Here is a 25,496-nt window from a genome sequence, read left to right on the forward strand (position 1 = left end):
TTGTACAAGAAACCAAAAGGTTAAATAGGCACCAAAATGGATGATACAGATCATCTTTATAGAATTTACTTCTCAAAAATCAAAACACAGTTCCATTCAGTACCATCATGGTGTTCCCTTTCCACCTTTTCTCTCCACCCTTACCCCTGAGTCAGGGGACCCTCTCAAACCATGTTTTAAGCCACTGCTTTCACTGAGGTTACAAATTAAATCACATGCTTCAGTTTTTGGATTTATCTTAATTTAATAGTTAACTTTCTGTGTTTGATAGTTTTTAATCAATGTGAATTCTGAGCTAGAAGATGTTTGCCTTGTGTCAGACGTTAAATGGGCTCTGATGATACTGTGTGGGTCTCTGCATAAATCTTCATTGCAAATTTGAAATAAAGAAGAAACTGAAGATCAGTTGTAGTTTATATCCACTTACAGATAGGCAGAGTACTCTACATGGGAAAAAAAAGGGAAGAAATGAAAGTTACAGCATAGCTGTCCCAGAGATGTCATTACCTCTAAGATTCACTTTGTGTTGATTTTGCCACCTTCAGCAATTTGGAATGCCTCTTATTTTCTAACTGGCACAATTAATGGCTTAAGATCCACTTATGTCCAGTACCTCTGGTTTACATGGCATGTTTCTTTGCCAAAATAAACTACAGGGGAGTCCCGTGGCTCCATTGCATCTTTGGAATGTGGCACTGGATGAGTTGTTCAAGCTTCCAGGGGTTAAAAGACAGATTCTCTTCAACATCCCCAGTCCTACCAGTGTTTCCTTAACTACTTCTTGAGGTACTGGGATTGTGAAGTGCTGTTTGCCTTCACAACTACGATAAAAATAGTGCTGTTGGAGTTCTGCTGAAGATGGAAGGGAATCTCTCACAAGAATTTATGTTCTAAACCCATTTTGCCTTATCATGAAGGAGATTATGGACTGCATATTTCTTTTCTCAATCTAGCCTTCCTTATAAAGCAGATTACAGAATTCCTTTAATTCTGAGCAGAGAAATATCTTGGTTGGTAGCACCAGTTTTACTACAAGATATTGTCTGACTGTGCTCTTGTTAAAGGAGATACTGAATGGGAAAGGGAGTAGAATATGCTCTCATTTAACTGGGGGATTGGATAGGCACCTTAACTGAATCCCACATTTCAATCAGGCATAAAAACCAAATGTGAAAAGCTGCATGAGCAATTTTTTATTAAATATTTGATTAGTGTTAAAACTTGATGTCCCTATGTTGAAGTTTACAATCTGTGAACCATGTTTTTTTTTTTTTTTTTTTCATTTCCTTGACACCTGAATAATGTTATCATTACCATGTTCCGCAACTATTAGACTATGGGGCTTAAACAAATAGTATTCCAATAATAAACTTTTAAACTTTTGAAGAAAGCAGGTCTTTAGATGGAGTATTTCTTTAGCAGGAAACCATTCATTTGTTTGTTGAAAATCTTTTAAAATTGACTGTTCATTTTTTTGGTATTAAAATAATACTTAAATATTAGATTATTTAATAGGAGTACTTAAATGTAGTATGATTCCCCCCCCAAAAAAACCACTTTATTTTTACTTAAAAGTATCCATACTGAGTAATTTTAGATCATATTGACAAACAAAATAAAAACTGGCTATTTACCACCTTTTCAACACATGGTATTTTCAAAATGGCAATAAGCCTCTTATATGAAATAAATCGCAACTACATTTAATAGAGTAGTTATTTTTATATTATTGCTCTTTAATGAGGCTTTAATTTTTGCATTAAAATGAAAAATAAGTCACAGATTATATTACGAGTTTTTATAGGAAGATTCATTCATAAATGTAAAATCTACTATGTCCTTTTTCTAAATCCACAGTAAATGTATAAAAAATTTATATGCCAGAGATGGAACCTCCATAATTTGAAAGCAAAATTGTACAAATAAAGCTACAGGCATTACAATTCCATTTGCACAGATGATCTCAAAGAAAACAAAATCACTCAGTTTTACTTCTAAGTAGCTCAGAGCACAGACTTCAAGTTTTCTGAGGCTATTCTCATGAATTGACCATCATATTCTTGTTTTTATTTGTTATACTCACCTTTTCAAAATACATGAAGTCCTGGATAAAGGCAAAAATACAGAAATGAGTTTTTAGCAACATAACAGAGATCAATTCTCAGATACAGAAAGTTAAGGGAACAGGTCACGATCAGTTACATTCCAGTTACACAAAATATTAAATATGTAAACCTAGGGAGAGTCAGGAGCTTCCCCTTTCCATTAATAATGTTTGAACCACTTACTTTTACTTATCTGTTGATACACGCATTAATTTAATTAGTTGCATGCCAATTGCTCTAATATTACTTTTGGTATCTTTTTGCTTTATTCTTTCTTCCTCAAGTTTTGGTGGTTCTTTTCAAGTCATAAAATTCTCTTGAGACTGGATATCTGTTTACAAATTTAGGTAATTTTTGAAGATAACGACAGCCATATTAGAGGAAGAATACAGTATGGGTGGAACTTTTTTGATTCAGGGTTATTAATTCTCTCATCAATTTATCTCCTATGCCCCGACTTGACCCACTTCATCACTGTTTAACCAGAGCCTTCCTTTACTGAGTTCTTCCTATGGCCTTTTTCTTACATCAGTTGTGCTTCTTATCCTTTCAACAGTAATAATTTAACACTTTGCCAATCACTTGAATTGTACTATTGCAATTTTACCTTTCTTCAATCCATTTCCTACATGCTAACCAGGATTTATTTTTCTGAAGTTGGGTTTATACCTATTTTATTTTAAACTGACCAGTTAATTAAATGATTTTCAATGAGCAAAATACTGTCTACAAAAATTGTCTAACCTTTTTTTTTTTTTTTAATCGGTACTGGGAATCGAACTCACGACCATGCGCTTGCAAAGCAGGCGCTTATGCCGCTAAGCCAAATCCCCAGCCCCTAAAAACTTTCTAACCTTTAAAAATGCTTTTAAAATTTGTTTGAATTGACACACAAAAAATTTATGCATATGTAGAGTATTTCAATTCGTGCATACACATTGTGCAGTGTTTGAATCAGTTAAGCGTATTTACCACCTTTAACATTTATAATTTCTTTGGGGATAAAATATTAAAAAGTTTTTGTGCTTTTGAAATACACAGTTCATTATTGTTATGTATAGTTACTCTACTGTGTGATAGCACATAAGAGTGTATTTCTCTCCTCTAACTATATCTTTAAAGGTTCTTAAAAGAAGACCATAGTCATTTCTTAACAATCCTCTATGTCTCTCAGCCCATTTCCCATTGTCTACCTTCCACAGTGTTTTATTTGACCAACTGTAGTCCACCCATTCCCTAGATCCATACATCTTTCCTTGCTGCCATATTTAAAAGCAAGTATTTGATACTAAGCCACTGTATACAGAAGCAAATTAGTAAATGTTCCTAAAAGTATGGATCATCTTACTTTTTATTTAATAATTACCATTTTATTCATACACATCTAATAATAATTTCATAACAATCAAATAATAAGTCAAAATTCCCTGAATGTCTCATAAATGAAATTTAAAGCAAACATGGTATGCAAACATGACTTATTATCTATCTTCATTAAGTCTATTTTGCTTTGCACTTCTATTTTCCTTGCAACTTATTTATTGAAGAAACTAGGTTCTTTTCTGTGTGTATTTTTACACCTTGACTACATTCACAAATCAGTGTTTAAAATATTCCTCTGGTGTTTCAGACTTGGCAGAACAGTGTAATCACCTAAGACCTCTGGATTGATTTAAGGCTGGGACTCACCTGCAGTGACTTGATATAATATTTTCATACAAAACAGACAGCTATTTGTGTGTGTGTGTGTGTGTGTGGGTGCACCTGCACGTGAGAGCTATGGTAACTTCAATGGTGGAAAACCATTGCTGTTCCTATAGTTCTCAACTTTAGTTGCATACTGGAATTAAATTGCGCTGCATAATTTTCTGATTTATCTTCTGATTTAGCTGAACTGGGATTTAGTTTCATAATTAAGGCTTTGTTTTTATTATTGCATAATTTACACAGTCTAGTGGGGTTTCATTCTTCCTTTCCTCCTTTACCTTCTCTCTCTCTCTCTCTCTCTCTCTCTACTTCTCTCTCTCTCCTTTCTCTCTTTCTCCTCTCTCCTTCACACACTAACTTTATTTCTTCTCCCCCTACATTTCCAAATGAAAGAAAGATTATGACATTTGATTTTCTTAGTCTGACTTATTTCACTAAAAATTGTAGTATCTTGTCCCTAGTATGAATTTTCCTGGAAATAACATATCATTCTCTTTTGGCACTTGAATTTTTTAAAGCTCAAAATCACTGTTTCAGCTTACATATTTCCTATCAACCTATAGATCTGGATGCTTGATGTGCACATGCCGCTATTGTACTTCTATGATAGATGATTTAGTAGTAAAACAGGACAAACTATCCCTTTCATTTTTTTTCACTTAAGCTCAGATTCAAGATGTTCTCCAAAACACTACTTTTGTGTTTTAAAAGAAGGAATTCTGCACAAAAAGATAAAGTCCTCTTGCCTTGTGAAAAAGCAAACTCAGACAGAAATTGAGTATCTGTGAAATTGGAGCATCATTCTCAAATGGAATTTCAGAAGTAGGAACAAAAGGAGATCACTCTATAAAACAATCAAGGATCATTTTAGAATATATAGCTTACTAAATCATTTCAGAATGACACTAGAGAAACTACTTATGAAGCAAGATGTGTAAGAGTGGACTTACAATGAGGAAACACGCACCAAGAATCACAGCCTTCATTTTCACATCAAGATCTACATAAAACTGGATCATAAAGTTATCAACATCTGTGAGGAATTCTGGAATAACACCAGACCAGTTCTTGGTAATCTTGCCAACTATGTATTTTTCATCAAGTGATTTAACCTATATTGCAAAAAATAAAGTCTGAAAGATGTCTAGAGAATCATGTCAAATCTGCTTTCAATTTTGGAATGAAATTTAAAAATACTGTATTAACATTATGCTCATATGTAACTATGATCTATAATTTGTATTATACATATGTGCTATTATATGAAAAATTGTTTCATTGTACATATAAGTGATATGAGATTTTTGCTGAAATAGTTAACATTTTCTATATTATACAAGACAATAATAATTTAATTGATTCAAGACAAAATCTAAGAACAAAAGCTGTTTACAATATTTTTTGATAAAAATTCTAGTACTTATTATATTTCCACTTTAATAGAAGCATACAGAGTCCACATAAGCAGCAAGTTTAAAAGTGATGGAGGGATCACTGCTAACAACTGCCAGGGAAAAACAGGAAATGCTAACAATTTAGAAAAGAGTATTGTCAGTTTTGAACAAAGGAAATAACTGATACACAACTTGATGTTTCTTGCTCACTATATGAGAAAGACTAGATATCTAATGAGTTTAAATAATAAAAGAAAAAATATATATTCACATTATATAAAGACATTGCAAATGTTAATAATTTAATACTAATAACAAAGATATGAGTACAAGATTCCAAACATAAATACAGAACTGCTTTGGGATATCAATTTCAAATGGGCAGATTTTTTCACTACTAAAATTCCTTGAAGGAGAAAAACTCACATGTATTCAGGTGGAGGGTCTATTTGGCTCTCTCCTGCTCCTCCATAGGAAAGTCATCTCACACCATCAACTGCTGTACATAGAAAATTCTCTAACCTTTTTCACTACATGACTAGGATCCAAAATGACTGAAATACAAATCCCTAACTTTCCCATATATCAATTGTTTACCCCTAAAATTCTTAACTTGGCCAATAATAATTTTTAGGTTCTTAAATATGTGACATCTGAATAATAAAGCATAATAATTATCTGCAAATTTTCTTTCATCATCAACTGACATCAAATGAATGAATAAGTCTGCCTGGTACATCAGAAATGTCTCTTGAATTAGTTCTTCCTTTAGAATAACATCCACTTTTGCTGTGGTTCAGGGTTTTATATCTTCTTCTACTAGAAATTCCAGCATCCATGAGTACATCATACTAATTTCTGCTTTAAAATGTCAGTCTTTTCATCATAAATGCTGTAGAAAATGAATCATGTGATTTTCTCAAAACTGTCAGGTATGGTGCCTAGGTATTATCAATTCACAGAAGACAGAAATTAAGTCACTACAGATAGATGTTGCTGTCCATCCTTCTTTCCTTTCTTCTTCCTTCCTTTCTTTCTTTTCTTTTTTACTTTTCCAGAAATCAAACTCATGACCTCATGCTTGCCATGAGGCACTGTGCCACTGAATTACATCCCCAAACTGATGCTGTCTCTATTATCTTTCTTCTCTCTGGGACAAATCTGTCATAAACAGTTTAAAGAAAGAGACATTTATCTTGGTTCGTAGTTGAAGTGGTTTTAGTTGGCTCAAAAGCAGAAATGGCAAAGCAGGAGGGCCTGGCAGGGGAAAGCTGCTGAATCCACGGCAGCCAGGAAAAGCAGAGAGACTGAGTGAGATACCCTCTTTAAGAATGCTTCTTGTGAGCCGCCTTTTCCAATGGGGTCCCCAAGCCTAGGAGCACATTCAGCTATAAATGTATCAATGAATTAATTCACTGATGGCTGTAGAACCCCATGATACCTTTAGGAAGCTCAACATCTGAATATGTGGGATATTTGGAGGACAATTCCACTCTAAATTTTAATAGGTGCTAAGTCATACATAGAGAAATGTTGGTAGATAAAAACTAATTTCTAAATGTTAACTATAAAATCTTTCACAATGCTTCTAAAGTGTTTCCACTTATTCCTAAAAATAAAACATGTCAGCTAAATTTCTGGTAATATTCTTCTTGAATATTATTTTCCTCAAATATTGAAAGTACCTTATTTTTAAACTTTGCTAGATTTATGACAAGTGTGCGATTCCCTCATGCAGAGGGAAATACATACTTTCACATAAAGTATTATATACATGTATTACCCACACACTGCTGCACTAATGTATTTTCTTAAGACTATCTCTTTTAGAAAATGACATCTATATGGGGAAGTATTCACCTGTATGTAATCAGATTCTAACAGAAGAATCAAAGTTTATAGGAAAGGTAGACAGATAGATGTGATAGAATAAAGCTAGATAATGAAAAATCTCAGGGATGTAGAGAGACTGCCAGACTACTTATCTTCCCATAAAAGGGTAGCCCTACTGAGCTTTAGGATGTTTCTTTTTCTTCTCTTAAAAGAGGGTCCAATTTATCAGACTGTATGATTTTCCAGGAGAAACAAGATATCAACATTAAGTTTTAAAAAAAATCTTCCTATCTTTAAACATTTATAACTAAAACTATTGGGTTTATTAGGTTGGTTCATCAACTATAAAACATTCTAAGAAAATTCTTCTATGTAGTAAATACATATATGCATACAATAAACTAATTTCATAAAAGGATAAAGCATAGATAACAGAGAATCATAACTGGGTAATTTTTGCACATCCTTGCATCCCTGGTGGGTGCCTGAAACTGCATATAGTATTGAACTCTATGCTTTTTTCTGTAAATGCATGCTTATGATAAGTGTATAAATAAGCACAAAAAGATTAGTAAAAATTATTAATCATTAAACCAAAAATTGCATGCACTATAGCACTCTCTTAAAATATGTATTGTATTGTACCCAAAGTTTTCCTGATTATTTGGCATAATTTAAAAGGGAGTAACTCGTGTCGAAATTGTGCCTCAGGGTTAGGCCTCTACATAAAGATTATTGGAACTTCAGTGGCAAGATGTCAATATAGTTGATCCAGTAACCAACTTTTATCAAGAATGCTGCCTAAGTAACTGACTTTATGATTCCATAGCATATACTCTGGAAAAAGAGATGACTCATATGCAGACAGAAGATTCAAATACAGTGTAGGGCAAAAGATTCTGACACAGTGCTCAGGATGGCATACAATTTAAAATTTAATAAATTATTTACTTCTGGAATTTTCCATACAATATTTTCAGAACTTCGTTGCATATTTTCCTTTTCTATTTCAATACTTTATGTATAACTGAACCTAGGGAAAAATTGTAAAAGAAGTTACTTTTGTATTAACCTTGTATTAGTCTGCTATCTTATTGCTGGGACAAAATACTGACACCTCTGATTTAAAGGAGGTGACATTTAATTTAGCTTAAGTCTTGAGAGATGAACTACATGGTAAACAGGCTGCAAGTAGGAACATCATGCTTAATTCATGGCGGCCAGGAAGCACAGTAAAAGAATAGTATCAGAGAGGGAGGGGCAAGATACTAGACAGAGATTTAAGACCACCCTTAGCTGACCCACTCAGGAATACCCAGAAATGTGCTTCACCAGTATCCTAGAGAAAGATCTTAAAGTCACTCAAATTGACACTCCAACCTAACCACCACATTCTACCCCTTGTCAACCTTATATCCAAATATACATGACTGAATCATACTTACTCTCCATATTGAAAAGCATATCAAGTTCATAATTCTTCCAACATAAAGCAACTATCTTTCATACCTGCATACAACCAGAAATCCAGCAGTGTTTCAAACACTGTACAGTTCTAACCTTTTTCAAAAGTCAGTCAATGTCTGTTCTCGAGGCAAACTCTTGAGACTCGAGGCAAACTCTTGCTTGTGAATCACTGTTAATAATCACAAACAAATTACACAACCCAACGTACAGTGTGAGATGGTAAGAATTCTCCTTCCAAAAGGAAGGATTAAGAGGTTAGACTCTAACCAAAACAAGACTGAATGAAACCTAGTAGAGCAAACATTAATACGTCTTGTAACTGCAAGTTCCGTATCTGGGACACATGGTGGTAAGATGTCAATTGCAGAGGGCCTGAGCAGACCTATCCCTATGGTGTTTGAAGATAGATTTCATGGACTCTCTCTGGAGTTAATCCTAATCTCAGTATGAATTTTCTATAATGGTTATTTTTCTTGTTGCTGGAACTCAATCCATAACACAATTTATAGGAAGAGACATTTAATTTGGCTTACAGTTACAGGAAAGTCAGTACATGGTATAAGGATCCAAAGCAAGAACATTTTGGTGGAAGGGTATAATGGAGAAAAGATGCTTAGTTCATGCCATTTGGAATGCAGAGTAGAAGAACAGTGCTGTACAGGAAAGCGCAAGAGAGCAGACAGAGACCCCAAGGCAATGCTTTCATGACCCACACAGACACACCCAGAGCATGCCCAAATAATCCCCCATGGCAAATTCCAAAGCCAATCAAGTAGACACTCCACCTTAACCACCACAACCTTGCTAAGTTATTTTGGAAGCACTGGGCCTTTTGTGGGCAATAAGGACGACAAATTTTGAGAATGACCTAGAGTACCTACAGTTGAAATGCAGATGAAGGAATAATTAATGAACTTGGGCAACTAGATTTTTATCTAACAAATTATTGCTCTATTTTGTGTTGCATTTTTCCTTGTTTTCAACTTTTTATTAATTATACTTTTGAGAATCTGATAAGTAGTCAAGATTGGTCTTGAACTTGCAATAATCCTACTTCGACCTCCTCAGGACTAGTAACATGGAATGTTATCATATAGAAATCACCATCTTTAATGTTTAGATGTTAAAGTGCTAGATATTTAGTTTCTATATACTTATCTACATGGCTGCATTTTTTCCATTCAATACTAATCTTTAATAAGAACAGTGAACATCACTCTGACTAAAACTAAATATGGCAGCACATTGTCTCTCTTTGAAATATCAATATAAAATAATGTATTTTCAGATTTATGTGAAATGATGTACTTCATACATTATAAAAGTAAATCTTATAAATATCATGACATTTCTTACCTCAAAATTAATATCTGTACAACATGTGCACCTAATACAAAAGCCAATAATTGTTAGTACATCTTCTTTCTTCTCATTTTGAATGATAAACTTCTGCTGAATGGTGTGGAACTTCTGAATAACATAACCTATTGGAACACCAGGAGGAGCTTGGATTTCTAGCTGCAGCAACAAAGGAATATAAGAAAAAATACCAATTATAAATATTTGTGTTCAGTGAAAAAGTGAAAATTCTTTCTGAAGAACTTTACCAACTTCCCTGATAATTGCACACTGACCTTCTGAAGGTAACATGGGAAGCAAAAACAGTCACATCTCAGTGGTCTTTCCAAGGTTGCAACTTCTCGGCCCATATTATCAGTAATCCTCATGGTAAAAGGTCTGTACTTTCCAAAGCAATTTCTTATTGCAGGATGAGTATCTTCCATTGCCGAGAAAAGTTTCTGTCCAACCCTGTCCTTAATTTCATATTCATTATTAGTTTGAAAGCCTGAAAAGCCTAAAAACATAAAAGGGGAATTCATGATCTTTTGTTGAGAGTAGTGAATCTCTCCTATATATTATGACTTCAAACTGTATCAGCGTTTGATGGGACTTTGAGCGGAAGAAGAATAAGAAAAAGGAAAGGTGTTTAGAAGTGATCCAAACTGAGAAAAAAAGAAAATAAGAAACTAGTCCAGTAAGAAAAATTGAGCCTTTATGTAAACCATAAAAAGTAATTCTTTTCTCCTTATTCCATGTGCTGTCACATAGTAAGACTTAGCTGCAGAGGACAAATGTGATGCTATAGATGGTCTCTATGGTGCAGGGAGTAAAAATGAAATGCCCACTTTTGGTACAGTGTTAATGTATTATGGAGGAGTTATAGAAGTGTGACTAATCATATTCATATTTTATGAAAACTTGTATTAAATTGGTTGAGACATTTTAGAAACCATACATTGGTCTATTTTTTACGCCATGTTTGAATATGGTAGTAACATTTTATTTTCAGTGCACACATGTGAAAAGGAAAACAGTGAAAATAGAAAGGTAATTAGAACATCACATTGATGCCAGAGCATTTCTGTTAAGCTTAGCTGCAGGTGTAAGTAGTTTATGGGTGTTAATCAGAGGAGATGATGTCTGGAAATCAGAACTTTAACTCATGACTACACAGGTAATGGGTATATTAAGAGGTCTCTGCATCTTTCTGGGGCTCATCTCTGTTGAGCAAACAGAATGATGCTAAGTGCTGAAATATATCTTACCAAGGACTTCCCAAAAAGAACCAACAACTTAGAAACACTACTTTTTTTTTCATCTAGAAACTAACAATATTCAAACTTGTGCGTAGCCTTCAGATACTAGATTTATAATTTATTGGATGATTTACCAAAATAACAAGAGTTTATAAGAAAGGAGGCCAAAATCACACTGTAAAGGTACGCATATGGAGCAAACGTTAGTCTGGTGGAGAAGGCCAGTAGGAGTCCTATCACCATGAACTCCCTCAAACATCTTTGGGGAGATTTAGACAGAGATGAACTTGGTGACTAAAAGAATAATCCTTGACCTCATTTATTTGAAGAAAAAAATTGGTTTTGAAAATATTTATCATCTAAAGGATTATTTCATTAAGCTTAATCTTTAGTAATTTCACCTCATTCAATTTTGTTACAATATGTGTTATATAATCTCTATGTTTTATTCTGTATATGTAAAAGTGAAAACAAAACCAAAGAATTCCATACTTATGTCTTTCAGATCTAATATGCTTTGAATTGAGAAAAAATGCAATTGTAGGCTATATGCTCAGATTGTATAAAATCTTGAGCAATCGTCACCTTTTTTGTAGGGAGCTGAGTGACAGCCCATTGCTGCCTCCCTGCCTCTCTCTCCTATGGGCACTGCATCTGCCTACATTAACCATAATCCTCTCCTGCTTACGTCACATATCCGGATGTGATGGTGACCCTGTTGTATTCACCCCCTTAACCTCTTCCTGCCCTTAGCCTATAAAAGGTGTGATCATTTCCTGAATAAATGGAAGCTTGATCAGATTATTTTGTCCTGCTTTCATCTCTCTTTGTCTCCCCCATGTCTTTTATTTAATACCCGTTCCCCCTTCAGGAGTTCTTCATAGATTGATCTGCAGGCCGGATCACTTTTTTATACTACTCATAGGATAAAAAAGTAGTATAGGCCTTAAATTTAGGAGAAAAGTGAAAAATTAGGACATGTCTTTTAAAAAAACTTAGGACATCTCTTTTAAAAAAACGGAGAATTCAATAAAAGTAACTTTGAAGACTATACTTCATGAAAAAAACACATTTCACATTTATAAGGTCTATAAATCTAAAAAGATACATGATGTGTTGTATAATGTATGGTATCTGGCCACTTGGATTTTATAGCATAAATTACAGAATAAATTATATTCAAATATTTAGAATACAAATTATCAAATAATAACCTCATTTCCAAAGAAGTCTTAGTTTAGAGAAGCTAAACAAAATCAAACAAAACTGTCCATGCTCAATCATTTATATTATAATAAATAAGTATAATGAGCAACAATTATAAAATAAAAATCTCTTCCTCATCTTGTACAATTTATGTCCTAATTTCCATCAATGCAAAGGAACTTGCAAACAGATGAAGATGGTTTTAAAGGACATAGTCTACAAAACAGAAAATTTTTTATTAACTTTTTCATCTAAAGAAAGATACCATGTTTCCTACATATATATAGATTTTATTCCCCTGGCAGTTGTCCTGAATTATCTAGTTGCTTCCTAAGGTTATTCTTACACCTGAGATTGCATCAGGTTCAGAGGAGCAGTAGTGGTCTCATAAAAAGGTGGCATCCAACGTCAAACCACCTTCTTCCAATGCTGCAGGCCTCTGATTCTACCTGAGGTAGTTCATGGAACCAGCATCTTGCAGGACTCATCTGAACTCCTTTAAGGAAGTGTTGCCAGGAACAAAACTTTTCCATAAAAACCCTATCCGTTCAAAAAGTTCAATGTCTTTGGAAATTTACTGATGTGACTAAACTAGTCATTGTGGTTCTATGCCAATTCCAAGTTGACCACAAAACTGAAATTCAAAACTACAGTGGTAGAAAAAGTAAAGTGATAGACTAATTCAAAATGATTTGTAGAGAAGGAGGAAAGCAAAAGTAAGTTTAAGTTGTTTTCCTTCTAAGCCAATGTCAGTGTTTTGAGAATATATGCTCAGTAAAAGTATTTTAGAATTTGACTCCTAATTTTCAAAAATAAACTGCTAGTAATGTTGACATTTTTGTTTTGTGGACACAGATATTCGTTAACTGTCCCACATGAATTACAGCACTATATTTTTGGTGGTTAATATTCCTTTTGCTGTAAAAACGTCTTCTCTTTCTAAAAGTATCATCAATGCACCGAATATGCACCTTTCAGAGGTGTCATTTGCTGGTTAACCAGAATCAGATCTACCTAGTAAAAGAAAAAGAAAGTTTAGTGTATATAAACAATTATCAGTACTTAACATTAGCAATATTTAATGTTGTATTAGGCTTTCATAAAAAACTAACTTTAATATTTTAATAGGTAAAATATTTATTGAAATTTTCATTAATGTAAGAAAATTTACATCAATAAAATAATTTACACTGGAATTCATACAACAATGCTGTATCTAGAAGAAGTTCAAGAAATGTTAATAACATTTTTTATTCAGTTAAAAAGATTTCTCTTCTGTGTGTGTGTGTGTGTGTGTGTGTGTGTGTGTGTGTGTGTGTGTATGAGGAACTGAACTCAGGACCTTGTGCTTGCCAGGCAGGCATTGTGCCACTGAGCTATATTCCTGTCTCCTTCAAATTTCTATCTTACTACAGATTTCCAATTTTAAGTGTACTTGGCTTTAGCTATTGTAGTAGGTGATAATTTTCTGTAAGCCATGTATGAGATCCTGATTTGGAAAATGTGTGCTTTAGAGTATTTCTCAAAGAATATAATTATGGCTAAAATTGCTATTTTATCCTGTTCTAGTGAAAAATTAAGTCAGTAGAGTGTGCCAAAGACCACCTCATTTATTAAAAACCAGTTACACATCATAAAACTTTTGTTTACAGATTGAACACACAGAACTTTATATCATATTTTATGCACCTCATTTCTCACATTAAATGAAAGTTAAACCTCACGTCCCAAAATTCACTATTATTTAGTACAGCAAAATAGTAGTCTTCATACTTCCTTATGTTTCATATTTTAAAAAACTAATATTCTAAAGAAAAAAGCAACATTATATATGCATAATCTTATTGGTTATTAAAATGAGTCAGTTTATACATAAACTATTAGGTCTTTATTGAATACTACTAATTAAACTTAATCTATAAGTTCCTTTCAAGATGCATAAAGTCTTGTGAAAAGTGATGATAATTATATGAAAATGTCAGAGATTTTATATAAGGTGTACATAGGATAACGTAGTATTGTGCTCATGACAAAAACCAGAAAAAGTTGTTTAATGAATATTCTCGATTGGCTATTATCACAAGTTGAAAATCAATATAATGTAACACCATCATCTTATACATTTGTATTTGGTTTTAAAAATGAATGTAACCTAGAAGAATTAGATAGTTAGCAGATACTGTTGTTCTACCATTTCAGATATTGATAACTTATTCCCTTGAGTCATTTTTATGGACTGGACATTACCTGATTTAAACATTCCAGTCCAGATGATCTGTTCAATGCAAATGATTGTGCTGGCATCTGAAGGCCTCTTTTAGGTACACTTGAACAAATACATTCTGGCTGCTTTTGGACAGGAAACCCAGCTTGTTCAGTAGCAGAAGAGCTGGCTTCTAGGTATAGGGTACTAGTGTGAGAACCCAGATAAGCACCCTTGTGGTCAAGGTAACCAGCATGGAGACATTGATAAAAATGATGAAGATCAGAGGCGCCAGTCTGGTGACCTAAATGTGCATGTTGGGGTCCAGAGTCCTCAGACTCTGGACTCCAAAGGTCCTCAGGAACTTGACAAGCTTTCTCGGAAGTGAAGTGGCCAGTATTTGTTGAAGACCCTAAAATAGGAACAAGTGAAATAATTTAATTTTAGAGTTACTGGGATTAACCTGGCTTGCTTGGAGTTTTATCCCATGCTGTATTCCTATCCTATGTCTCTTACTCCTTAAAAAAACCAATATGATATTTAGTTTAAAAATTTAAATTTCAAAATTTAACAACATATGTTCACTGGGAGACAAATTTCAGAAACAAGGAAAATGTTATAAGAGTCAAAAATGTTCAGTAGTTTACAAGCAGAGTAGAGAAAAATTCAATAAATATATGTTTTATATTTCTCTGTAAATACATGATTACATTTAAGCTTCATGAGTTTATTTACAAAGTAATGATTTTAAAGGAAGGTGCCCCACAAATATTTTTAAAAAGCCAGCTCCACATTCAGAAAAACCCTATGACAAACTTGGCTGGAGCACACAGAACGTTTAGGGGCTCTGACTTGGACACTGTCACAGAACTGTGAACACCAAGGGCATTTTACTACTTTTATTCTCCCTAGTTTATCAGACTAGCTGTCCTCTTCCTATGTTGTTGCACTTCATTTTGTTTTGTATTTTGTGACTGTATTTTTTCTTTGTTTCTTTTTCATTTTTTCTCTTCCTTCCTTTTTTCACTGTTTACATTTCTCACTTTTCTTTTTTTGTTTTCTTCTACTGAAAATCTTTTTTTCTCTCCTCAAGTATGTCGAGAATTTATACTTTTACATGAGTAAACATTGCCTCTTCCCTTTCTGATTACTCCATTTTTTCTCTTATTCTTTATCTCCTGTGTTTTCTTGCTTCCCAAAATTCAAGTGATCACTCTTTGACCTCCAATCTTGGTTCTACTATATTTTATCTCATTCACCACTTTGTTTTATCCCTACCCATCTTAATCCTCCCTACTCCATTTTACAAAGCAAAGTCACTCCACTAAGGGGAAAATCACTGCATACAAGCACATGTTATATGAACGACCTTGTTATACAACTTTAGAAGTTGCTCCCATAGTTAAAGGTATCAGGTTAATAGTTGCCATAACTTGTCAGTAACTAACCTGTACTTGAAATTGATATTTCTAACTGTACTGATTTAGCCAAGATGTCATATATGTTATCATCAGTTTTTCTTCCTTGTAGAATAACACTGTGATTTTATGCGGACTACTCCAGTACCAAAGGACTGTGCTGAGCCAAACAGTGCATCCTTTACAAATTGGGAAGGTAGGCTCTTGGGTTAGCTATAAAAAACCACCTACATGTAGACAACATCCCTGAAGAATAGACATCTCCTAGGGAAGCCCCAGTACTAGTGATAAAGCTATCTACTGTAAGAGATTGACAAACATTGACACAGAAAACAAAACGAAATAAAATAAAAAATATAAAATCATAAGATGATGAAGCAAAATACAGCCTCAGGTTCCAGCCCAACCAGGACAAGTGGGGATCACAATGAGATAGATGACATTAGAAATCAAACACTGGAACTTTCTGAAACAATAGCAAAAGTATTGGAAAAGGCTATAGAGAAAATGATCTCTTAGGTATAAAAATAAATGATACTTAAAATCAAAGATATTAGAGTAGACACAGGTAAAAGAATAGATGTGTTTAGGAAAATAATGGAAATCACAACTATCCAACTTAGGAAAGAAACAGAATCCATGAAACAGATTCAAACAGAAATCCAAGAGATTAAAACCTCCATTGAAAGTATATACCACAGACTAGGGGCTGGGGATTTAGCTCAGCGGCATAATCGCCTGCCTTGGAAGCAGGCAGTCGTGATTTCGATCCCCGGTACCGATCAAAAGACAAAAAAAAAAAAAAAAAAAAAAAAAAAAAAAGAATATCAGATCTTGAGGACAGAATTGCAGCTAGTGATCATGAAAAAAATCTTAAAAATATCAAGAGACCATGAAAAATCAATCCTACAGCTATAAGATGAAGCAAAGAAGAGTTATATAAGACTGACTGGGGTCAATGAGAAAGCTGGAGACAGCATAGGTGCCATAAAAATCTTTTCACAGAAATAATGGCAGAAAACTTGCTAAGCATGAATAAGGAATTTAACATACCAATAAAGGAAGCATGTAGAACTCCAAACAGTCATGATCAAAATAAAACTACACCAAGACTTATAATAATCAAAATTCCAGAGCAACATATTAAAAACAGAGAAAAGAAAAAAACAAACCTGTTAAGGAAAGCCCATCAGAATCACAGCACATTCCTCAACATAAACCTTCAAGTCAAGGAAAGCCTAGAATGAGGGTATTTCCAACCCTAAAAGTAAACCACTTCCAACTCATATTGATATACCCCACGAAACCATCTTTCAAAATTGATGGAAAAATAAGATCTTTCCATGCCAAAGAACACCTTAGAAAATTCATGGACCACCAAACCAACCCTTCAGAATGCTCTTAAGCATATATTAGAAAGAGAAAATGAAGACCACAGCCACAAGAATACCAATGGAAAGAAGCCACAAAGGAGAGCAAGCAGTTAATCAGAAAGGAAAGACAGGGAAGCAATAACTGAAAAATAACACGGAAAAAATATGCCAATTGGGGTCAGTTGTAGCCACCAACATAAACAGACTCAACTCAACAATTAAAAAAAACCAGATCAGCAGAATGGGTTATGAAGCATGATTCAACAATATGCTGCATTTAAGAAGCAAATTTAACTCAGAAATTAATTCACTGACAAAGTCAAAGGACAGAAAACGATACTGTATGTGACAGGTTCCCAAAATAAAGCAAGGGTAGCTACTCTATTCACTGACAATGTGAATTTCAAAGCAGAAGAGACAAAGAGGGACACTGCCTACTTGTTAAGGGAAGATTCCAAGAAGAAAATATAGCAATCATAACTATATAGTCATCAAATTCTGGAACACCCAACTACATAATACAAACTTGAATGAACATGAACAATCAAATAAGCACTAACACAACTGTAATGGAGCACCTTAATAATTAAATAGATCACACTCTTACAATTAAATAGATCAACCAGACCAATAAAATGACAAAGAAATATCAGAATTAAAACAAAACGTGTGAACAAATGAATTTAGTAGCTGTCTACAGGTTGTTTCACTCTATTACATCAATATATATTCGTTTCAGCTGCATATGGGACAATTCTCCAAAATAAACCACATACTAGCCCGTAGAATATGCTTAAGTAAATGCAGAGGAATTGAAATTATCCATGTATATTACCTGACCTGACCAGTGCAATGAAATCAGAAATCAATGGCAAAAAAACCCCCACAAAAACCACATGAACACATGGAAATTAAATAACATCCTCCTGAATAACCAATGGGTCACAGAGAAATTAAGGAAGAAATTAAATATCTATAATTAAATGAAATGCTGATCATCATATAAGAACTTATGAATGCAATGAAAAAAGTCATAGAAGGGAAATTTATAACAGTAAACTCTCATATCAGGAAAACAGAATGAGTCCAAATAAACAATTTAATGTTGAATCTGAATCTCCTAGAAAAGGAAGAACAATTCAAACCCAAAGCTCATACTAGAGAGGAAATTATAAAGTCAGAGCAGAAATTAATGTGATTAAGACTAAGAAAAAATATAAGGAATCAAATGCCCATCAACTGAGGAAATAATAAAAAGGATATGGTCTTTTATACAATGGAGTGCTCTTCAGTCATAAGAAAAAGTGAGATTTTTATAGATTAATTGATGCAATTTAGGAACAGTCACAAGTAAAATAAATCAGACTCTTATGTGTAAACATTGCGTTTTCTCCCTAGTGTGAGAAGCTGAAAGAGTAAATGATGTACAAAAAGCACATGAGTTGTATAGTTTGTAGAACTGGAAGAAACTTTTCAAAAAGAAAGAGAAACTGAGATAATGGACAGAAGAAAAGACAGAAAGGAAAAGAAAAAAAAATATATATATACAAGATAGTTTAAGGTAGCTATACTTAGTATTATATCTGCTTCTTCATTGAAAAATAAGATTTGTGTTTATATTATTGATCCATTTCACACTTATATCTTGTAATCTGAGCAACTACTTTGAAGATAATAATATGCAATGTATTAACCTTTGTTACTCTCTTATTATCTTGTTTGAACTTTTTTATCACTGTTTTTATTTTTTATTATTTACAAAAAAGAATAAACGGAGACAAAAAAACATAATTTAAAAAAAACAGATAAAGGAGGCTCAAATATTCCCTAGGACAAAATAGGCCTTTGTCCTAAAAGTACTGAAATAAACGTGGAACACTAACTTTCGTATGAAAAGATTTATAGTTTTTAAGAGAACTGGCCTCAGGGCTGAGATCAAACAGTAGATGAATCAGTGTGAATGTGGAGACCTGACTTAATTAGATATATGGCTAATATTATGATTCTTCTCAAAATTCTTAAGGGAGAGAGAGAGAAAATTGTTGCTTATTTCTCTAATTAATGGATTAAACATTGAATTATCTAAAATAGGATAAAAATTTTATTTATATAAATCTGAATTGATTTGACATATTATTAATTTCCTACCTAATACATATCAGTTATTACCTGCAAAATATTGCAGTTAGTATCTTCTTTATAGTCCAGCAGAATGTAAATTGGAACATTTTATCCCCAACTAAAACTGAGGCTGAGCTACTGCGAAGGCGAAGGCTTTGAGTTATTGAAACTCGTTCAAGGTAAACAACACACATGACTATTAAGGAAAGAACACAGAATTTGAAGCCTGATGAAAATTTTCTCAGTTTTTCTACATAAATAATGAGGATATCTAATAATTCAAAGGCCCCTTAGTGCCTACAGGAGCTTGGTTAGAATGTCCTGAGGTATCAAACCTAAGAATGAACAAATTTTATATGAATGGATTCAAAGATTGCAAATGATCTATGTATGCCCTAGTGTATATGTTTAATTGTTTCCTGTTTAGTATCTAAGACAAATGCCAAATAGCTGTTATAGCATATCGCTTAGGAAACTATGTCAAAGTGAAAGTCTGTACATGTTCTATGGTGATAAAATTTAATTTTTGAGTATTTTCATTCTATGGTTGATTGATTATGAAAAAACTTATACACTGAGGTCACAATATTTACTTAAAAGTTCTGATTTTAAATAATGTAACCCACATGAACTTTGCATTGAGAACAATGCCTATAGCACTGTGAGCTCTCAATTTTAAGATACCATTATTGTTAAAAGTACTGTCATATCATGACCTATACCACCAATATATGTGCCATGGTGTTGTGAAACAAAATCTATTTATTTTCCTAACAAATTCTCAAGTCTTATTAGATCTGAATTTAATTTTGTATACTTAGTTAGCTATCAGATGGATTAAATCATTCTGTAAGTGGCTTGGATGAATACAGATTTGCTAATAATTCTCTGAATGCAAACCCTATGAGAATTTACTGCAGAGGTTCTCAACCCTGGCTTCATGGTAGAATCATTTGGGGCATTAAAAATTTACCAGCCTTTGACCTCAGAGGTCTGATATAATTTTTCTGGGATGGTGCTCTGTTACTAGTGTTTTAAGTGTTTCTGGATGGCATGTGGGAGCAGGCATGGATAAAAACTACTACCTTCCTGTCTTGTTGCTTGTTTTGTTCATATTCTTTTAGCTGCAAGTGTCAGGATGAGATCTACAACCTACTGGGAGATTTTTAAGAAAATTAAACTCACCATTCAGTTCCCAAGGACACATTTTTTTTTTTTTTTTTTTTTTGCTTAGAGAAAGAAACAAAATGGATGCATTTTTTAACCTAATCAGATCACCATTCATTCTAAACCCCAACATGCTCTTCCACACACATGCAAATCTGCACAAATCAAAATCTTGCCACTTCCAGAAGTCTAGTGATGTTGACAATTGCATTTTTCTAATGAAAATCTTTGAATTCTTTATACATCGGTTAAAAAATAAGATGCATTCCCCACTACATAGTCATATGACTCAATTACTCAGAGGTACAGAGTATCCCTTATCTACATGACAGTAAGCTTTCGCAAGTGTTATAAAATTAAAATGAGAATTTCTTACAGTTAACCAAGTTTCTGTTGATTTAAATTTTCAGTTTCAAACAGCTTTATCATTTTTCTTTTGTTCTCATTAAATACAATTCCCAATACAGTACTGCCTGACTCAAAAATACTGGGGACAAATCACCTAAATACACGATCAGAATTTTCAGAATAGGTGAATAAAGTGATCAGTATACTATTTCACTTATCTGTACTTTGAGGTTGAATTTATATGCAGACTTGTATTTCACTTACTAAGTGTAAACTAGCTACTGATTTTATCAGTTCTTCTTTATACCTTTTATTCTTTTCTGTAAATAAAAATGTAACTTCTTTGAAATATAAATAGTGCAAAGAAAATCAGGAGTAATTAGGCTGTCAAACATTTTTAGTGTAATTTTAAGAAAAAATACTAAAAGGCACACATTCTCTGCTCCTTCTCTCTCTCTTTTTAACCTTGGGAATATCAATTGATTAATCAAGTGTATTGTAAAATAAAGTTGATTCTGACCTATGAAAGACACAATATTTAACTACACTAAACGTATTAAGCTTGTTATCTGCTAATTAATATGAATTGAATAATCCTTAATGCATGAACAAGTTTGGCTCAATTTCCTACCTTTGCATATTCATGTCTTGCTCATAATTTAGCTATTCACATGAACCAGTCCACAGATATTGTACTGAGCATCTCTGGGTCATCCTGGTTGTAGGTTCTGGGCTCTCATGGCTTTACCTTAATGGAAGCTGTGGTCCAGTAGATACAACATTTGTACTATCCTTATGGTTTTCTACTTATAAAATCATTTGTTTTCATATTATGTTCACATGATATGAATATAGAAAATTGTCTTATTCAAGCTTCCAATCTGATATTTTCTGTGTCTCTATTGTGAAATTTCCAAGACTTTCCAAGACCACTCCACCCATTTAATCATGTGGGTTTATCAGGAAGTCTGAATTGTAGCCCTATCCCTTTCTTTGCTGTTGAATTATTTCACACTACTTTCCACACAAAGCAGAAATTCAGTTAGCAAAGAATACCCTACCTAGATCAGAACCTTTCCTTGGACAGATACTAAAAAGCTCCCCAAATTATTCTAATGCCATATTCTGAAATACCATAGGTCACTCAATCCAAACCACTTTCGCTTATTTCTCAGTTCCGAGAGGGAGTATGAATTCATTATTAGTAACTTTACTTCTTTTGTCATATATGTTACCTGCTGGTTCTAACGATGGACAACAAGGGGGAGGCTTAGCCGTCTGTTCTTTTGCTGGATGAGGAGTATACTTTTGGGTGTCTGCAATTCAATAAGATATAAATATATGTTTAAATAAATTATATATAAAAAACCTAGTGCAGTGACACATTTTATTTCTGCTAATTCACATATATACACATGGATGTATTATTTCTTATTCAAAATTGAAGAGTTAAAGGTGACTATGACCATGATCAAATGAATGTTTCTAAATTGAATGAAAGTAACTTAAAGTTTCTAACATGTAAAAACACTTTAATTATACACACACTTGTATTATAAAACCAATAGTTAAGATGCAAAGTCTTCATGTGGTGAAGTAAGGAGTTTGGTTCTCAAGACTATCTAATATATCAATCAAGCCTGAAATTATAGTAAGAGATGCATTCTTTAAGCTATTTCAACAAAAATAGAAACAATAAAGATCATTTTAAAAAATGAGATTTGATATTTGATATCTATAATGCACAGTATTTTTCTTTTGAGTACTTTAGATTGCTAATAAGGCAAAAATCTTTTATTATATGCTTGTTATATAAACATTTTGTTTAGAATTTTAAGAAAGGGAAAATATTATAGTTGGTATTCATTTAATCCTACATACATATGTATGTGATGAAATGTATATTAGGATGTTATTATAATGAACTGACAAATTTATTCTCTGTTAATTAGTATGACTTCAATACCCTTATTATTAAAACACAAAATGAAAACTGAAGTGCCTGAAATATAGATTATACTGTGCAACATATTAACCACTAATCTTAATATTTAGCTTTTCTTTGTCTCACTATTAATGAAAAATTAATGGCAATTATTGTCATTCGATTGTGTCATGTTTCCCAAAAGTATTTTTTGGTACTCCACTGCTTCTTCATAAATTTGAGTTGTTTCATTTTCTCCTTATAAACGAAGAAACTACCTATAGAAAAAAAGTGGATTTTGAATGACATACAACTCACTAACTACCTGAATTAGAATGATTCATGACTTGTAATCTTTACATTCATCTTCATATTTCACTGGAAGAAAAAGAATATAATTGAAAACTTTCAGTAAAGTTGATGAGAGACAATATTTATGATATTCCCTTTATGCAAAACAGAAAATGTTGAATTTAAATTTACTCTTGTGATCACATATTTTTACTAGGCCATGTAAGAGATTTTTCTAAATATGTATTAAAACTAAATTTGGAGAAAGAAAAGAAGGATTGCTAGTAATTTATTCCATAAAGTGCTGATTTTTAAGTGGAGAATCATTTAATATAGTGCTGTTCTGTATGTGTGTGCACATGCATTTATAGTAAATATAGCTTTTTCCTATGCAAATCTTTACTGCATATTACTTTTGTGTGGCTTTCAAGGAGTATTTATTAAATGCACAGAGGATATAAGGTGAATACTACACTTTGGAGCACTGCTCTACGGCAGTCAGAGAATAGACAGTTAAGAAAATTAAATCGTGTATACAGAATGCTCAAGTACCATAAATCAAAGTCATGATGCTATAAGAAAGGATTTTGTGGTCATAATGGAAGTGGCATTGTTGGGAAAGTTAGATATGAATTTAAAAAATTGTAAAATCAACGAGTCCACACAGGTCTTTGGTATATGTGTATGGGAGGGTGACAAGGGATATTATGGGTAAAGGGAACCTCACAGGTAGAAGACTCGAAGCTAAAGATACCATTGCTCATTCAAAAAATTAAAACACCTTTGAGGTTACAGAGCACAGGAAGGGGATGTCCACAGAGATGAGACTGGAGAACTGCATGGGGGCCAGTTTGCATAACTTTAATGTCTCTTCATCTCTAAGCTAAGCTCCTTTAGAGATACTGCTCTACAACTCACCTATTTTATATGCCACTTATCTATCCAACTTCAGAAACTCATTCATTTTTCAATCGTAGTTTAATTTCCTTAAGTCTTCTGATTATTAAAAAGCCTGCAGTTGTTGAGTATGTCACAATGACATTAAGAGAAAATTCAGCTGTTAGGAAGTTTCAAGACAGGAGAAGAAGGCCCCAATTTGCCCAATAGTTCCTATCTCATACCAGAAGAAAACCAATAGGAACCAGAAGAAAAGATGGCTCTTTCTGAACTGGGCAGTAGTCATGCTCATACTAACAAGAATAACAGTTCTTATAAGACTGCAAGATAAACAGAGTGAGCTAGATACAGCAAGGACTTCAAAAATATTTGAAATAATAAAGTATAGCTTTCAATTAAGTACTTCTGGTGTGGTTAGGTACTTCAGTAGAAACTTACATTAGTACACAGGAGTCTTAAATCTTGTATCTCTTGTATTACACAGTTTCAGTGACAAAGTAAGCTGAAGAAAGTAGCTGAGGCATGATTCAAATTCCAGCAGCCTGACTCCAGAACATACAGCCACTAAGCCATCTATCCCTTCTGCCTTTGTATGTCTCCCTCTGGTATTCTAGAATGTCAAGCATACCGTGTGTTCCAGTCATAATTCCAATTAATGCTTAACATTCAATGACAACAGGCTTTACTAATTGTTCTATTATGCTGACAGGAACTGGGGGACCCAGTTTCTGCCTATCATTAGGGGCTGCCCTTTGAGCTGTGAAGCAATGAAGCTAAATGAAAACAGAACCCAGAAAAGTCTCTTCTGGCAGAACACACTTTGTCATTAGAAAGGTCTAGGGAGGGGGTCAGGTGTTCTGCAAGGGTTCCTTGCTGAGTTTCTGCTCTATTTGGGGAATCGTTATTTGGGTTCTTGGACCTCCATCCCAGACCTTCACCACAAATCCTCCACTCTAAGAGAAAATAGCTCACAAGAACTTTGTGTACTCCCAGCATCACCTAGGCCTCATCTGAGCATCCTTGCTGGTCCCACTTCTTTGCCTGGAGTGGGGAAGAGAACATAGTTGGCTCAGCTCTTGCTGTTAATGCAGTCACAGACATGAGTTCCAAGAATCGCATCACCTGATGCTGATTGTTCTACTCTGGAACCTTTGGCTAATGCACAGATAATCCACAACTACTCCAGAAGTTAAAGGGGCAGGATTTAGGAGTGACTGGTGCTAATATCAGAAGTTTACAATAAGAATCATTCTCAATGAAACAAATTTTTAAATCCCCAATTCTTTAGGTTTGCTTTGTAAAAGAGAAAATAGGCATTTGAAAGTAATTATATTTAGAACTGAGTCTATTGAGATTTTCCAATCATTTATTATGAGAGAATAATGTGTGTTGCATAGAGACAGTATTAATCCAAAAATAATTCAGTCATTACTTTTTCTTTTTTT

General features: G+C 33.5%; 1 protein-coding gene across 3 annotated transcripts; it reads right to left on the reverse strand.

Moving 5' to 3' along the window:
* Positions 1-25,168, reverse strand: LOC134475893 (phospholipid scramblase 2-like). Of its 3 annotated transcripts, XM_063247941.1 has the most exons (11): positions 25,051-25,168; positions 24,490-24,661; positions 23,189-23,241; positions 22,175-22,255; positions 14,557-14,924; positions 13,281-13,323; positions 10,141-10,361; positions 9,863-10,024; positions 4,763-4,924; positions 2,084-2,104; positions 1-443 (listed from the first exon to the last, which is right to left on the reverse strand). In XM_063247941.1, exons 3-11 carry the CDS (start codon positions 23,205-23,207, stop codon positions 414-416), a joined length of 1,107 nt encoding a protein of 368 aa, XP_063104011.1. In that variant the 5' UTR covers positions 23,208-23,241; positions 24,490-24,661; positions 25,051-25,168; the 3' UTR covers positions 1-413. The 3 variants fall into 3 exon arrangements, with proteins under 3 accessions (XP_063104011.1, XP_063104012.1, XP_063104013.1); XM_063247942.1 differs by lacking the exon at positions 24,490-24,661; XM_063247943.1 differs by lacking the exon at positions 4,763-4,924.
* Positions 25,169-25,496: the final 328 nt, after the last annotated feature.

This window comes from Cavia porcellus, unplaced genomic scaffold, assembly GCF_034190915.1.
Source record: "Cavia porcellus strain 051 isolate PalLab524CR breed Dunkin Hartley unplaced genomic scaffold, mCavPor4.1 scaffold_5, whole genome shotgun sequence".
Lineage (NCBI taxonomy): Eukaryota > Metazoa > Chordata > Mammalia > Rodentia > Caviidae > Cavia > Cavia porcellus.